The sequence below is a fragment of the Alosa pseudoharengus genome, unplaced genomic scaffold (assembly GCF_046254945.1).
Source record: "Alosa pseudoharengus isolate Yale_2024_CS ecotype anadromous, Long Island Sound unplaced genomic scaffold, YU_APseudo_1.1 YU_APseudo_1.1_scf_13, whole genome shotgun sequence".
Taxonomy (NCBI): domain Eukaryota; kingdom Metazoa; phylum Chordata; class Actinopteri; order Clupeiformes; family Clupeidae; genus Alosa; species Alosa pseudoharengus.
Window position 1 is genome coordinate 24,899,762 of NW_027468598.1, and position 14,354 is coordinate 24,914,115.

A 14,354-nucleotide genomic window follows, 5' to 3' on the forward strand; every position below is an offset into this window, starting at 1 on the left:
AATGTTCAGGTTTTTCTAGGGGTTCATGATACCATGTAGCTTAATAAGGTTCTCAAGGCCCTTGGGAATAAAAACAGCCTCACAATATCACACCCCCTCCACCATAATTCTCATTATGCCGGGCCTGACAGACTGTGTCCAAGGCTACTCAAGGCCTGTGCTGCTGAACTGGGGGAGCCACTGATGCACATCTTCAACTGGAGTCTACGTCTCGGACAAGTTCCAACACTGTGGAAGACATCATGTCTCACCCCTGTCCCTAAGAAGCCACACCCCAGTGAGCTTAATGACTTCAGGCCTGTCGCTCTAACATTACATGTGATGAAGACACTGGAGCGACTGGTCTTATGTATGCTCAGACCCCAGGTACGCCATGCACTAGACCCGTTACAGTTTGCATTCCAGGAGAAAGTGGGCGTGGACGATGCCATCACTTATCTTCTACACAGGACACATTCTCAACTAGACAAGGGGAAAAGTGCTGTGAGAATCATGTTCTTTGATTTCTCAAGTGCTTTTAACACCATCCAACCCCTCAGACTGGAAGACAAGCTCTTGCAGATGGGTGTGGACGCTCACCTGGTAACCTGGATAACAGACTACCTGACCGAGCGACCACAGTTCGTCAGACTGAAGAACTGTCTCTCTGACACTGTGATCAGCAGCACCGGAGCACCACAGGGAACTGTGCTCTCTCCAGTCCTGTTCACCCTGTACACATCTGACTTCTGCTACAACACCGAGTCATGCCACATGCAGAAGTTTTCTGACGATACTGCAATTGTGGGGTGTATCAGGGACGAGCAAGAGGAAGAGTACAGGAGCCTGGTGGAGGACTTTGTGCAATGGTGCAAACTCAATCACCTTCAACTCAACACTTCAAAGACCAAGGAGATGGTGGTGGATTTCCGCAGGTCTAAGCCCGCTCTGCTCCATTGATGGGGTCAATGTGGAGGTGGTAAGCACCTACAAGTATCTGGGTCTCCACCTGGACAATAAACTGGACTGGTCAGCCAACACTGATGCACTCTACAAGAAAGGGCAGAGCAGGCTGTACTTCCTGAGGAGGCTGCGGTCCTTCAATGTGTGCAGCAAGCTCCTCAGGATTTTCTACCAGTCTGTTGTGGCCAGCGTCCTCTTCTATGCAGTGGTATGCTGGGGAGGAAGCACAAAGAAGAAGGATGCGGGGCGACTTGACAGGCTGGTAAGGAAGGCTGGCTCTGTAGTGGGAGCTGAACTGGAATGCATAACTTCAATATCTGACAAAAGGACCCTGAACAAACTGATCAACATCTTGGACAATGAATACCATCCACTCTACAGCACTATTAAAAAGCAAAAGAGCTTGATCAGCTGGAGACTTTGCTCACTGCCATGCACAACTGAAAGGCTGAGGAAGTCATTTGTCCCCAGGGCCATTGAACTGTTTAATGCTTCACTAAAGGGAAGAGGAGAGATAGACTTCTCTGCTTAGTCTGTCTGCCTCTCCACCCTCTCCATGTTTGAGTACTGACTGCCCACTACTGCTTTACTACTGTTTTACTACTGTTTTACTAATGTCCACAGCCTAATGTTTTTACTACTGTTTCCTGCTACACTGTTTTTCATGCTATATTAGCACACATGATCAATGGCTTCTGCTACAATACTTAATGGCTGTAACCCTATTACCTCAACCTGTTCTTGCACTGACATAGTTTTTTATATTACCTTGTCTACATTATACTTTACTCTCCTAATTGTCCATATTATTTATGCTGGTCTCTAGACCTTATTATTGCAGTTGGACTACTTTTTGCACCTTCACCATGACACTCACTCTCTTGAGCACCTTACCATACACACATAACTAAAGGACTACTGTTGGACTACTTTTTGCACCTTCACCATGACACTCACTCTCTTATGCACCTTACCATACACACAGAACTACAGGACTACTGTTGGACTACTTCTGCACCTTCACCATGACACTCACTCTCTTGAGCACCTCACCATGCACACAGAACTACAGGCCCGGTCCACTTCTGAAAGTTCACAGACACTCTGATTAACTTAAAGAAGTAAATAGGAAAATGCTTCTGTTACATTTTGTATATAATATGTTCTAGGGATGCAAATAACTGTGGGCATATTTTTTGGTAAACATATTTATTTCCTTTTTCTCAGAATAAATTTGCTTCCCTTCAAGGTTGGATGTTTCCTCGTTGTTTTCACTGTGGGACTACAATACATTATCGAAAGATTCTTTTTTTATACCTGTTTTTAGTGAACTTTACCAAAGGTGCCAATTCTTATGGAGGGCACTGTACACTGATAAAATCCAAAATAAGGTATATTCCACATAAATGGATGGGATGGTTTTGACCCATTCAGGTCTTGTTTTACTTATGTGATCATCTGTTGTTGGTTGGTGTGGTTGAGTAGTTGGTAGGAATCTTGGCATTCTTTCCCTTTTCCATTAACAGCACAAATTCAACATATTGCTTCAGCTATAGTCATGCAGTGTCCACGCGCACTCTCTCTCCTTTAGTCTTTTACCCATTTTCCTTCTCTCTATCTTACCTGTTCTGTCTAGCCATTTCTCTCTCTCTCTCTCTCTCTCTCTCACTCTATCCCCTTCCTTCTCTCTTTCTGCCCTCCCCCCATCTTTCTCTATCTCTGTCTCTTACCTTTTTCTTTCTATCCATCCTCTCTCTCTTTCTCTCTCTCTCTCCCCACCCCTCTCCTCAGGGAGAGTTCTTCCCTACATGGCTACGGAGTGTGTGGGAAGCATTAGTAAACAGTGGGCGAGGAAATGCCAGCGAATTACTGTACACCGCTGGAGGAATTCAGAGGAGGGGAGGAGATGAGAGGGGGGGAGAGGGGAAGCGGGGCTCAGGTCTGAGCAGAACACGCACTTACTCACATCCTAGTTCCTAGTGTACCTCTCCGATGTGTGTATATTTATGCATGCATGCTTGGTTGTGTGTCTACACGCTGCACACATCAGTACACCGCTGATTACTATGTTGATGTTTAGAGAATCTTTCTTTGCCCCTGAAAAGGTGATGTGGAGTCTGTCCTCTTATTTAACCCATTTACTCCTAAAATGCCTGCTAAAATCGCCTATAGAATCCTATGGCATTCTAGACTAAATAACCTTATTTCCTGAGGGTTTTCTGAAAACATACAAAAAATTGTCAACATCTACCAAAATTTAATATCTAAGCCTCTGTAGCACCTAGAAACATGAAATAAAAAGCATGCTGCGCTACGCAGCATCCAGCGGGAGGGTCAATGTTGCGCTACGCTGCATCCAGCAGGAGGGTCAATGTTGCGTCATGCAGCATCCAGCGCGAATGGGTTAATAAAAAAATAAAAAAAAATTAAGTATATTTTTTGGGCTCTTTATGCCTTTAATTCGATAGGACATTGGAGAATGACAGGAAGCGAGTGGGAGAGTGGGGTGGGACCACGGGGCGGGAATAGAACCCGGGTCGTCGGCGTACAGTGCAGGTGCCCCAGCCAGTTGTGCCACGGCTGGGGGCCTTAATTTTATTTTTAATGTAAATGAAATATACTAGTTACCTAAAGCGGTATAGTAAATATGAATTACACTTTTTGAATTACATTTACAGTAGACATTCATATTTCTGAATTGAACTGATTATAAACACTACTATCAGAGGATTAGAGAGGAGCAGTGTCTTAAATACTCGTCAGGTGAAGTGCAGTAGAAGTGGTGGAAGAAGGGGGTGGGGGAAGGAAGAGGGGGAAGTGCATGGGGAATGCACGTTAGGGGTGTTGGGGTTTTAGAAGATTCAGGAGAGGAGGTACTCTCAGAACAACCGGGACTTCAAGAGCTTCTTGAAGATAGAGAGGGACACCCCTGCTCTTGTAGCAATTGGCAGGTCAATCAGGGTTGACGTGTTTGTAGGGCCGGTAGTGCCAGATGACTTTTCTTGTAGAGCATTTAAGTAGATGGGAACAGACCCAGCCATCACTTTGTAAACAAGCATTAGTGACTTAACCTTGATGCTGGTGGCAACGGGTAGCCAGTGGAGAGCAATGAATTAAAACCCAGCGCTAAAAAGTTGGCCCTCTGACACAGGTTGTCTGTCAGAGCACATCTAGCCAAAGCTAATAAAAGTTTGATCATAATAATAATAATGGTTCTCAGGCAAATATTTGACATGTGTATGTTATGTCTGAGGTGATGAATACTGTAATAAAGCATTGCCTGTTGTGTCTTCACCCTCAGTAACTGCAGCAGACCTGAAGCAATCAGGCATGAAGACCTTGGAGCATGTGTCGGTCACCGTGACTATGGCACACCCCCACCGTGGTAACGTAGAGATTGTGCTGCACTGCCCGAGTGGGATGTCCTCTCTCATCGGGGCCCGCCGGGCCCTGGACTCGTAAGTGCCCTCACATACTCATGTCTGTCCCCTCACATGTGTGTTACAGCTATGGGAGCTGTAGGAGTTTAACAGCTAATGGGAGTCTCTGCTTCCTCCATAAAATGGAACAGACCATTTGACTTCTATTGCTTCCAAAGGAGACAAGACTGAGAAAAAAATCAAGTCAATAGCAAATATAGACATGTAACCTATGACTTTTTGTTTTGAAATAATAAATTGAGTAAAACAGGTTATTAACTCCACCTCAACTAAATAATAGATTATGAAATGTAAATAATAATATAATTTTTTATTATACGGCTCTTCACAATGCTAGTAGAACGCTCCATTGACTTAAATGGGATTTCCCAACGTTCTACGGTAAAATAAATTCCTGTAATTACCGCTGCAAACATATAATTACCGCTGTCAATGGCAACGGGTTTTGTGCTGCTGATCATATCACTCCGCAAGTATTCGGGTCACTTCTTGCATTGGAACTTCATTCAAAAGTGAAAGCAGACGGTTGATCAGCTGTGTTCTAAAGAATGTTTGATTCAAGTTCAGCGTGTGTTGCGAACTATTTGTTTCTCAGCAAAAGCCACAAGTGAAAAGAGACATATGTGAAGTTTATTTTTTCGTTTTGGCAAGTAGCCGTATAATAAGCGGGATAATGTATAGAACGCCGGTCATTATGGGGAAAATAAGTTCCATAAGTTACACAATTTGGGCCTGGCTCACAGTCACTCTACTAGTTCATCCCTTCCCAGATGAGTGGGAGCAGTTATAAAAGCTATAAACCTGTGGATTTAGAATGTTTATAAATCTATGGACAATGGGATATCATTGAAGTTCTTGTGGGTGCAATGGCAGGTGTCCCAACACTTTTGTCCATATAGTGTATATTGAGAATGACTTGCTTTTTGGCACCAACCCTCTTAAAGCCGTCTGCTCTTGGAGGAAAACAAAGTAGTCATTACTAGAACAATCTCCCTATATAGAGTACTAGGCTACGCTGACAAAAGATGTGAAATAATCCTGTTTATATTAAACAAGGCAGGTACTGAGAAGCATTGAGCTCACCGGCACCTTGCATAGACAACAACAGTAGTAGCAGCTTGAAAGAACAAGAAAATCTGTGATTACATCAAATGAAACCAAATCCAAATTATGGATGTAGGAATAACGATTATGATTTTGTTTACATTTTTGAAATGTTAAATGTGTTTACAAGCATTTGAGCATTAAAGCTGTTTGTGCAAACGCTTGAGATGAACACCGCAGGCAGAACGTCCAACTGCTCTAGCCAGGAGAGGGACCCTGTGTAAAATACAACCCTGAAGCAATTTGTGTCTTTCACACCCACAGCGATACCTCTGGCTACATGGACTGGACCTTCTCCACGGTGCGCTGCTGGGGGGAGAGAGCTGAGGGCCAGTACAACGTGCTCATCACTGACCACAGTACGTCAACTCTCTCAACACAGACCATCACACAACACCACACCATTGACCAGCCTCATCTCTGGTTTCTGTGTAAAACTGTTTTCATCCGTGATTGATGCTGTGCTCTCCCTATCAGGGATTCTCATGCGCATAGCTATGCATAAGCTTAGTAGTAAAGCCGCAAACTGATCCTAGTGAATCCCGGTCTTGGATCATTGTGTAATGTTTTGGTTGGTTTCAGCCCCAGGAGAACAGAGCAAGTCGCTGGGCACTCTAAACCACTGGAAGCTCACGCTCTACGGCTCCTCCATGTCAGATGAGGAGGTGAAGCAGAGACAAAGGTGAGGTTACCGTGTGGTTTGACAATGTGTTACATAAAACGAGAATACGTGCTTCATAGATCACGTGGCCTTGTTGCTCATTTCTTTTATTGATCGTTTGTTTGTTTGTTTGTTTGTTTGTTTGTTTGTTTGTTGATGGACAGCCTTCTGAAGGAGGCCATGGGTGGCCAGTACCTGAACAGCAGCTTCTCCTTGCCCTGCCCGCCTGGCCTGGACATTGCCCCTGAGAAGGTGCACCCTCTGACCTCCAACAGCCTTAAGGTAATACTCCCAAACTATGCTATGTTGTTGATTAATACGTCAGTTATCTTGGGGGGGGGGGGGGGGAGTTTGACATGTGTACTGGCCCCAGGCAAAGCTAAATGCTAAATGACTTTTGAAGATGACAAGTCATAATGAATATCCTAGCTAATAGCTAACAATAGGACATTATATTTTGCTGGCTGAACATTCCTCAGTGTTAATGATGACTATTAGTAATGTTATCAACAAGAGGTCTTCTGCTCTTGCCAGACGGTTCTTGCCAGATCATTCCTCAATGCCAGATACCAGCTGCTGCAGTGTTGTGTTTCTCATTTTTGGCATCTCACATTCAGAGTAAATGTTGTGTCTAGTTTGTGCCTAACTCTCTCTCTTTGTCTGTGTCTGTGTCTGTGTCTGTGTCTGTGTCTGTGTCTGTGTCTGTGTCTGTGTCTGTGTCTGTGTGTGTGTGTGTGTGTGTGTGTGTGTGTGTGTGTGTGTGTGTGTGTGTGTGTGTGCAGTCTCTGCTGCTGCTGGGCTGCTTTGCGCTCTTCTGGTCACTGTACTACACGATGGAGGTGGCCTTGGCCCACCTGGACCTGCGGGAGCTGTGGAGAGGTCGGCGGAGCCGCGCGCCGGACGGCTTCCAGGCCGTGCGGTTGGAGGAGGGCCCTGAGCTGGAGCTGCAGCGCGTGGTCAATATGGACACCAAGGTGCCTGTGATAGCTGGTGACGTGACTGCGTACTCGGACTCGGGCAAGGGGTCTCCCACAGACTCGGACTAGGACTCGGCGAGGGGACATCATGTTACGGCCACACGCGACCGACCCTCCCCCACCCCAACCCGCCCATAATCGTCACCCAGCCGCCTACAGACTGCCCCCCCCCCCCCCCCAGTGTGGTCAGTCTCTCTTCCACATTGACTGAGGGGAGCTCACACTCAAGCTGTTCTGTGCTGGAAACAAAAAAAAATGTTGGGTGGAGTTTGGGGATTTTGGGTGTATGGTCCTGACATTGTTGGGTCTTTTTTGTTTTGAAGGGGGTTGGGGGTAGAAGGTACTGATGAACTGGGGGATATCAATCAATATCCTGTGACATCCCCATGAGCAGCGTTGCTGGAAATGGCGTCAGACATTTCATTGTCTGACGTTTCAAGATGCCCTCCTCCAGGGTCCTCAAGGATGGTACTAGACCAATTCTGTGTCTCAGAAGGGATTGTGCAGACTGACCTTAAAGGTTGGCCCAGATCCAAATTCCCCATCGGACTCAAAAGAGGACTCGCTCCCTGCCTTGACCAACCGCTAAAGTGCACTATGGTTTCTTTTAAATGCTGCATATATACACACACAAGTCATGTGGGAGTAAGTGTGAGTGAGAGTATGTGTATTGGGGTGGAGAAGTGGAGGGAAATGTGTGTGTGTGTGTGTGTGTGTGTGTGTGTGTGTGTGTGTGTGTGTGTGTGTGTGTGTGTGTGTGTGTGTGTGTGTGTGTGTGTGTGTGTGTGTGTGTGTGTGTGTGTGTGTGTGTGTGTGTGTGTGTGTGTGTGTGTGTGTGTGTGTGTGTGTGTGTGTGTGTGTGTGTGTGTTTATGTGGGCTGAACTGTAAAAAATTGAGTTGTGTCTTACAGAGTGCTATATTTTTATTAAATTATCTACTTTTTGCAACATCAATCAGTGTTGATGTTCAGGGGTTTAGAAAGTATTGTGTTATAATAAACAAAGTATACCCACACTAATGCACACTATCCAGAAGGTGTGTCTGCTGTGCAGCTATATTGGACTTTTTCTCAAGATTTCTATTAAACTGATTTTCACTGAGGTTAACTTGGACTTGGAGCAATGACCCAAAGACTGAGTTTAACACAGCTGGTCTGATCAAGCTCAATAAAGATGACTTGACTGTAGAGTGTGTTGTATTGTCTCTGTTACACATTGAGGTTTGAACGTGTGGTGGGTCTCTATCTGTTTGGGTTCCTGAGGCAGCGGCTGGAGAAGGTTACGAGACAACAGATTTGTCTCTGGTGTCGATTTGATATGATGTCATCGGCCTTTGTTTTTATCACTAGTTGCAAGTACAAGTCCAAGCAAATAAAATTTTCTGTTAAGGCCTACCATGTTTGTAACTATTTTCTTTTAAAGAAAGTCCTATGTGTAGTTATGGGGCAATTCTGTGCAAAACTGTCACATCGATAATGCCAACTAAAATGCCATGGTATTTGTATGATGCGAATGATTGATCATGTGAAAAGTGTTTCATGTAAGTTCTACCAAGAAGAGTGAATGCTCAAATTTCAAGTAATCATCACATCATACCATACCATGGCATTGTGTTGCCGTTATGGACGTGACAGTTTTGTGTGGAATTGGCCTGTGATTAGTGACAGATATTTATAGCAACAGCTATTATTAGCTACAGCTAATCATACTGGTCCATATACATCACATTGTAGAACTTTTAAGTGGAAAGCCCTTGTGACCACTATGAATGGGATTTTAACCCAATAGGGACATTTGAGACGAGACTTTTTTTTTTAAGTTCACCATTTAATTAGACAAAGTAGAAAAACACAAGGCTGTTTCAGGGTTGATGACAAGATAGCCAAATATGGCAACCACATTAAAGCATTCGAAATCTAGTCCAAATTCTGGCATTGTACCATTATAATTAAAACCTTGTGAACAAATGCATTTAGCATACTTAAATCTAAGCTTTCGTAAAGCATGCACAATCATTTTAACTCTTTTAATAACCTTTGGTCATCTGGCCGAAATTTAGGAACATATTTAACTTTGTCAAATTACATCACATATATGTAATTTAAATATTACAACATAGAGCAAGCACTGTGAAGAACTTGATAATCCATTGCCTGAGCTTGCAGTGAACGTAAATAAGAGAGAAACAGCCAAATGTATGACTTGGTTAGATGTATCTGTCATTCCCAATTTGGTAAGCTATTACAGTGTCTTTATGTTTGTATAGGACTTGGTATTATGGACACAAGGCTATGCTTAAGACTGTACTGTAATTCTTAACATGTATCTATCATGAGGGGAACTTGCACTGGTCCTATCTGCATATCTGCATAGACACTGGGAAGGTTAATGGGATGCAGTGCTTGTCCCGGCTACAGAGAGGGGGGTGGGGGATGGGGGGGAGACAGGGGACAGGAAGGGACAGAATGGGGTTTTTTTAGGCTGGTCAAGGTTGGCCAGTTTAGCTCATGATTTGCCGGGGTCGTCCATATGACATGCCAGACTGGGAAGCTCCCTTGTTGGAGCCCATCTGCAGGCCGATGACGTTCTTTCCGTCCTTGATCTGGGAGTCAGAAAAGTCTCTGCGGTTCTCCTGAGCTTTCCTGCAGAGGTTGCACAAAAACAGCTCAGTTATGTTTTTAGGCACTGAAATAAGCAGAATCAATAAGTATAACCAGCTTTGGCTAAAACACCAAGAACATATCATTACCATCAAAATCTCATCTAAATAACCACTGATAACCACTGAGTTACCAGTACTATGGACATCTGTAGCAGGCTGGTAGTATTTTTGAAAGGTTTGATGGCAGTATCCTCAAGAGCTGACTTACTTGAAGAACCAGTCAGGATTACCCTTAAACGATCCATCCTCGTTGCTGACTGCGATGCTGCCAACAGCCATCAGTGTTCTTTGCACTGAAGCGAGATCCTTTCCTGCAATTACACATGAGATCATGACAATTTTGACAAAAAATTTTTTTTTAATACTAAAACTTCAGCAGCAAAACATTAAGAAGTGTTTTATCCAGTTCTATCAAACTGCAGTTTTTCAAAGCACTTGTCAGCAGTGGCTATCAGGCTGTAGCCTACATCTTCAAAATATGTTCCAAAAGTTTCCTCAAGTTTGTTTTTCTTGCCTTCCCAAAGATCCACTGTCTGGAACATGTCAGTTTTCTGGACACCAAAGCGCTCGGCAGCATTGAGGAACTGGGAGATCTGCTCCATCTGTTTGAAGGCCATATCTGATTTCTGGATCTTCTTAACGTGTTTGTCGGCGCAAACGCTATTAATGAGCTCACATAGAACCTGAGAGATTGAGTGGAGACAAGGGAGAGTTTCAGGTACCATGAATCACTGAATGACCACAAGTACATATATGGGGATTGGGAACGAGAACCAGAGGTCACAGAGTCTGGGTCTGCATCGAGCGATTTCCCATGCTCACGACGTCTGGCCATCGTATCACTTGGCTGCCGCCATGGTCTCCAAAACAAAGTCTCTCAACTTTGTTGCTAGACTCATAATAAAGGGGGGGGGGAGGGGTGTTGTTAGGGAGATAATCTCTAATGGGCTCTTTCTAAAGGTTGCCATGGTGAATTGGTTGAGTGAGATTCAACATTCACTGCTGTGCGATTTATTTTTAGTTCACTCACACATCCATCCTTGAGCCAGGCCTGGAAACCCAGCTTGCCAGCCTCGGGCTTGCCCACTCCAGAACCACACTGGGCAATGATCCACTGCACCAGACGCTCCTCCAGCTCGGGGTCGTACTTCTTGTCGATCTTCCCCTGGACCTCACGGCTCATGCCGTAGGATGGACCCTTGTTGGCCATGCCTATGTTCTACCATTCAGACAGTGGTGGAGAGACGAAGTGAAAGACACAGTTAAATCAGAGGATGGATGAGAGGACTGACCAGTCCCAGAGTCTGGAAGTCCCCATGGACTCAATTTTATCTCTTTTTTGGTGTATATAAAACAAACATTTTGACTGGAATGTGATACTGATAAGATCCTGAGAAACAAGTGAGGCTTCTGGTAAACCATTTCAAATTCATGTCCAGGTCTGATGGCCAAATGCAGTGCTAATTTAATTTGATATCCATGATGAACAATCATATTGTTGAGGCATAACCCCTCACAGAATTATACTTATCCTGTACTGGAATTGTGTGGTGTCTGGTATGAAAAAATAGGGCTCAGTCATGTTGTCAATTATCCACCAAATAGGTTAGGTCAATTGGCCTCATTGTGTGTGTGTGTGTGTGTGTGTGTGTGTGTGTGTGTGTGTGTGTGTGTGTGTGTGTGTGTGTGTGTCTGAGTGGCCTCATTCTGTTCCCCTATTCTTACACATGTAAAACTAAGTAAACTTGTGTTTTGCTTGTCAGTGCTTCTATCTTCCCTGGACTATTGGAACCAGCCAGTGATACCACTCTTACTGTTGTTGGATCTTCCTCCCCTGAAAAAGGTAACTTGTTAGCTTTGCTTCAAGCCACCCTTGTGAGATTACAGCCAGACTTATATAATGCAGAGAAAAGCAGGCAAGTATGGACAGATGCTGCATAATGCACATACTGTATATGTTGAATTGTAAAGATACGATTCGTCTTCTCCCATCTCATTTACATACACACAGATATATGACATACACACATCATAGCTGATAGGCATGTGAAAGGCGTGTATTTGTTTGTTGGAGCTTTGTTGAAGGCATCAGTTTCAATCACCACACAAATAGCGGTCTCCAAGTGCACACCAGCTGAGCCTATTCCCATTTTGGGAAATCTAAATGTTTGTGTAATAGCTTATCCAATCGTCTAGGAACAGGTGCTGTGCAGTAGGAGAGTTCTTGAGCATGTTTTCACGTTCAATTTGTAGACATTCCTGTTTTACTCTTCTCAGAACACACACATGAGAAACTCGCCCCTGGAAAGCAGCCATACTTTACACTCATATACAATTCACACTTATAAACAGCCATCAGTACATAAAAAAACAAAAAACAGTTGCAGTTCCCAGACACAGCCAACAGCGAAGCTGATGAAAATGAAACCTTAAGCACGTTCACCTGTTGTGCCATCTTGATGTCAGGGTACCACGGCTCTCTGGGCCTGGAGGTCAAAGGTCAAAGTTTACCAGTCAAGCCCTAAGAGGGTGCAAGACAACTCTCTGGGAGGGCCCACCAGCTAGCATGAGTTCCTGGAGCAACCAGGGCAGTGGAACTGAACTCTTTTTTATTGCCTCTTCTCTATTTTTATAAGAACATGACAATGAGGGACTATTTCCCCAGTATTTTGTGAGTCAGCGATTAACTTTATGCTTGTTTCTTTAACTTGAGGAGAAACCATGGCCTAATGTAACACAATAAGGAGCTGTTATCTTTCATTCCGCTGGAATGTGTGTTTATTTCTTTGACTTAATGAGGAATCCCAGAGTTCCATGTCAGGCTTTTCCCAGTGTACTGCAAAAGCCCTATCTCCTTCAAGACCCTTGCTAACAGGATGTCAGATAATGCCCCTCTCTTCCTCTGTATTTCCTTCTTCCTGTTTTGCCCTCCGAGTCTGATCAACTGATCTTAGCCAACACTGTCCTTCCATCACTGGCATTCTTTGTTCGAACGCAGGGACAGCTGTGCCATCATGCCACCATTATGGAGGGTTGGCATGCTTGTATGACATCAGCTGAAGCACATCAAAGTCCCTGGAACAGCGTTAATTGCTACCAGTCATCAGTACAAAACTCTTGCATGCATGAGAGTCTTGTTAGATCCTTACTGATATTTAGACAATAGCCTGTCACTGTAGTGTGAATTGAAGATAAAGAGGTATTTATAGTGGACAGGGCATCTCCCTGTTGTAGCTGGACATATCCCAGGTCATGGTGTTATTGTAAGACCCTATCCTCACGTACTGGATAAACTCTCAAACAAATTATCATAATTTGTCTGAGTAAATGTGTATGTGTGTGTGTGTGCGCGCGCGCATGCGCACATGCGTCTATGAGTTTGCGTGTGTCCTGAGTATCCATGATATAATCTTGGTTCCATACACATTTAATTGCTTTGTGTGTTTTTTCCCAATAACCATGGCTACAGGCAGAGTTGTCGGCCACTGGCTAGTCTGCAGGACAAGAAAAAACTCGTCTGGAGACCACATCGGTGAACTGTGTCTGCCTCTATGATGTAATAATGTGGGCTGTGGCGTGTCAATGCAATGGAATGCAGGCAACTTTATCTCCTTTTGGGTCAGCCCTCGCCTACTGTTGCCCCTGCGCCACTGCTACCAGTGCTGCCACCGAGTGCATCCTGGCTCTGTAAGAGAACTACAGTCTCTCTAAAGCTGCTCAAGCTCTGTGAAGCAGTGTACGGTCTACTTCATAGTACCAGTTTCCCAGAAAAGGATTAAGTCTAGTTCTAGACGTAGGCTAAAAGATCAGTAGAGATCTTCAGTGAAGTTCTGTTTTAGTCTAGGACTTTACCAAAGCCAGGCCAAACTACCAGTAATGACAAAACACATTTCCATGTGTGGGGAGTTTACAGCGGTCATTTCCATAAATGATGATAAGTATGCTCCATATCAAAGGCAACACTGTGTGTCTCTCAGCAAGACATGATGTATCCCTATGACACTGCAAATGTCAGAGCTGTTGAAACAAAGTCAACTCAAAATGCATTACAGTGCAAACTCCAAACTCAAAAACCCTGCATGAAATATCAATGACAATACCCTGTTTTAACAGAATACAGGTGACTTGCAGAAGTCCAGAAGACTAAAGGCCATCACTTCTGAACAGCTTGAGTGACTGTTTCACTGCTTTACATGATATTACTCAAAACCTACTTGGAAGTGACTTTTTGCCTTGACCTTCAATTTAAAAGACTAAAAATAAAAGAAGTCTGCCCTTAACTCCTGTCCAACCAATCATTGCTAGACACACAGAATAAAAATTCTATGAAAGTAAATGAATGTGCCAATGAAAATTAAACTTTCCATTGTATCTCCATGATCCATGAAAATGAGAAAGAGAATAATACTCACTGTCTGAAAGGATGAAGATAATTTCTTCTCAAGGTCCTGGAGGTGCTGGAAGGGGATGTTTATAAGTGGGACTGCGCGTGCCTCCGAGAGTGTGTGTGTGTTTTATGTGTGGCTGATTCCTCCTCCTGAGAAGTGCCGGTTGAAAAGAGGGTGAGC

At 44.1% G+C, this 14,354-nt stretch overlaps 2 protein-coding genes across 3 annotated transcripts in view; one reads left to right on the forward strand and one right to left on the reverse strand.

Annotated features, from left to right (window-relative positions):
- Positions 1 to 7,290, forward strand: part of pcsk7 (proprotein convertase subtilisin/kexin type 7) — a 27,761-nt gene extending 20,471 nt beyond the window's left edge. Inside the window, exons 12-16 of the mRNA XM_076282632.1 lie at positions 4,244 to 4,400; positions 5,751 to 5,845; positions 6,069 to 6,168; positions 6,312 to 6,429; positions 6,930 to 7,290. Of these exons, the coding sequence (XP_076138747.1) occupies positions 4,244 to 4,400; positions 5,751 to 5,845; positions 6,069 to 6,168; positions 6,312 to 6,429; positions 6,930 to 7,193 (734 nt within the window). The 3' untranslated portion in view covers positions 7,194 to 7,290. The remainder of the gene's footprint in view (positions 1 to 4,243; positions 4,401 to 5,750; positions 5,846 to 6,068; positions 6,169 to 6,311; positions 6,430 to 6,929) is intronic.
- A 1,640-nt stretch (positions 7,291 to 8,930) lies between these two features.
- On the reverse strand, positions 8,931 to 14,354 carry tagln (transgelin). Of its 2 annotated transcripts, XM_076282633.1 has the most exons (6): positions 14,199 to 14,345; positions 12,230 to 12,272; positions 10,817 to 11,005; positions 10,301 to 10,469; positions 9,995 to 10,097; positions 8,931 to 9,766 (listed from the first exon to the last, which is right to left on the reverse strand). In XM_076282633.1, the coding sequence occupies exons 2-6, from the start codon at positions 12,239 to 12,241 to the stop codon at positions 9,625 to 9,627; spliced, it is 615 nt and encodes a 204-aa protein (XP_076138748.1). In that variant the 5' UTR covers positions 12,242 to 12,272; positions 14,199 to 14,345; the 3' UTR covers positions 8,931 to 9,624. The 2 variants fall into 2 exon arrangements, with proteins under 2 accessions (XP_076138748.1, XP_076138749.1); XM_076282634.1 differs by lacking the exon at positions 12,230 to 12,272 and having other exon boundaries at positions 14,199 to 14,354.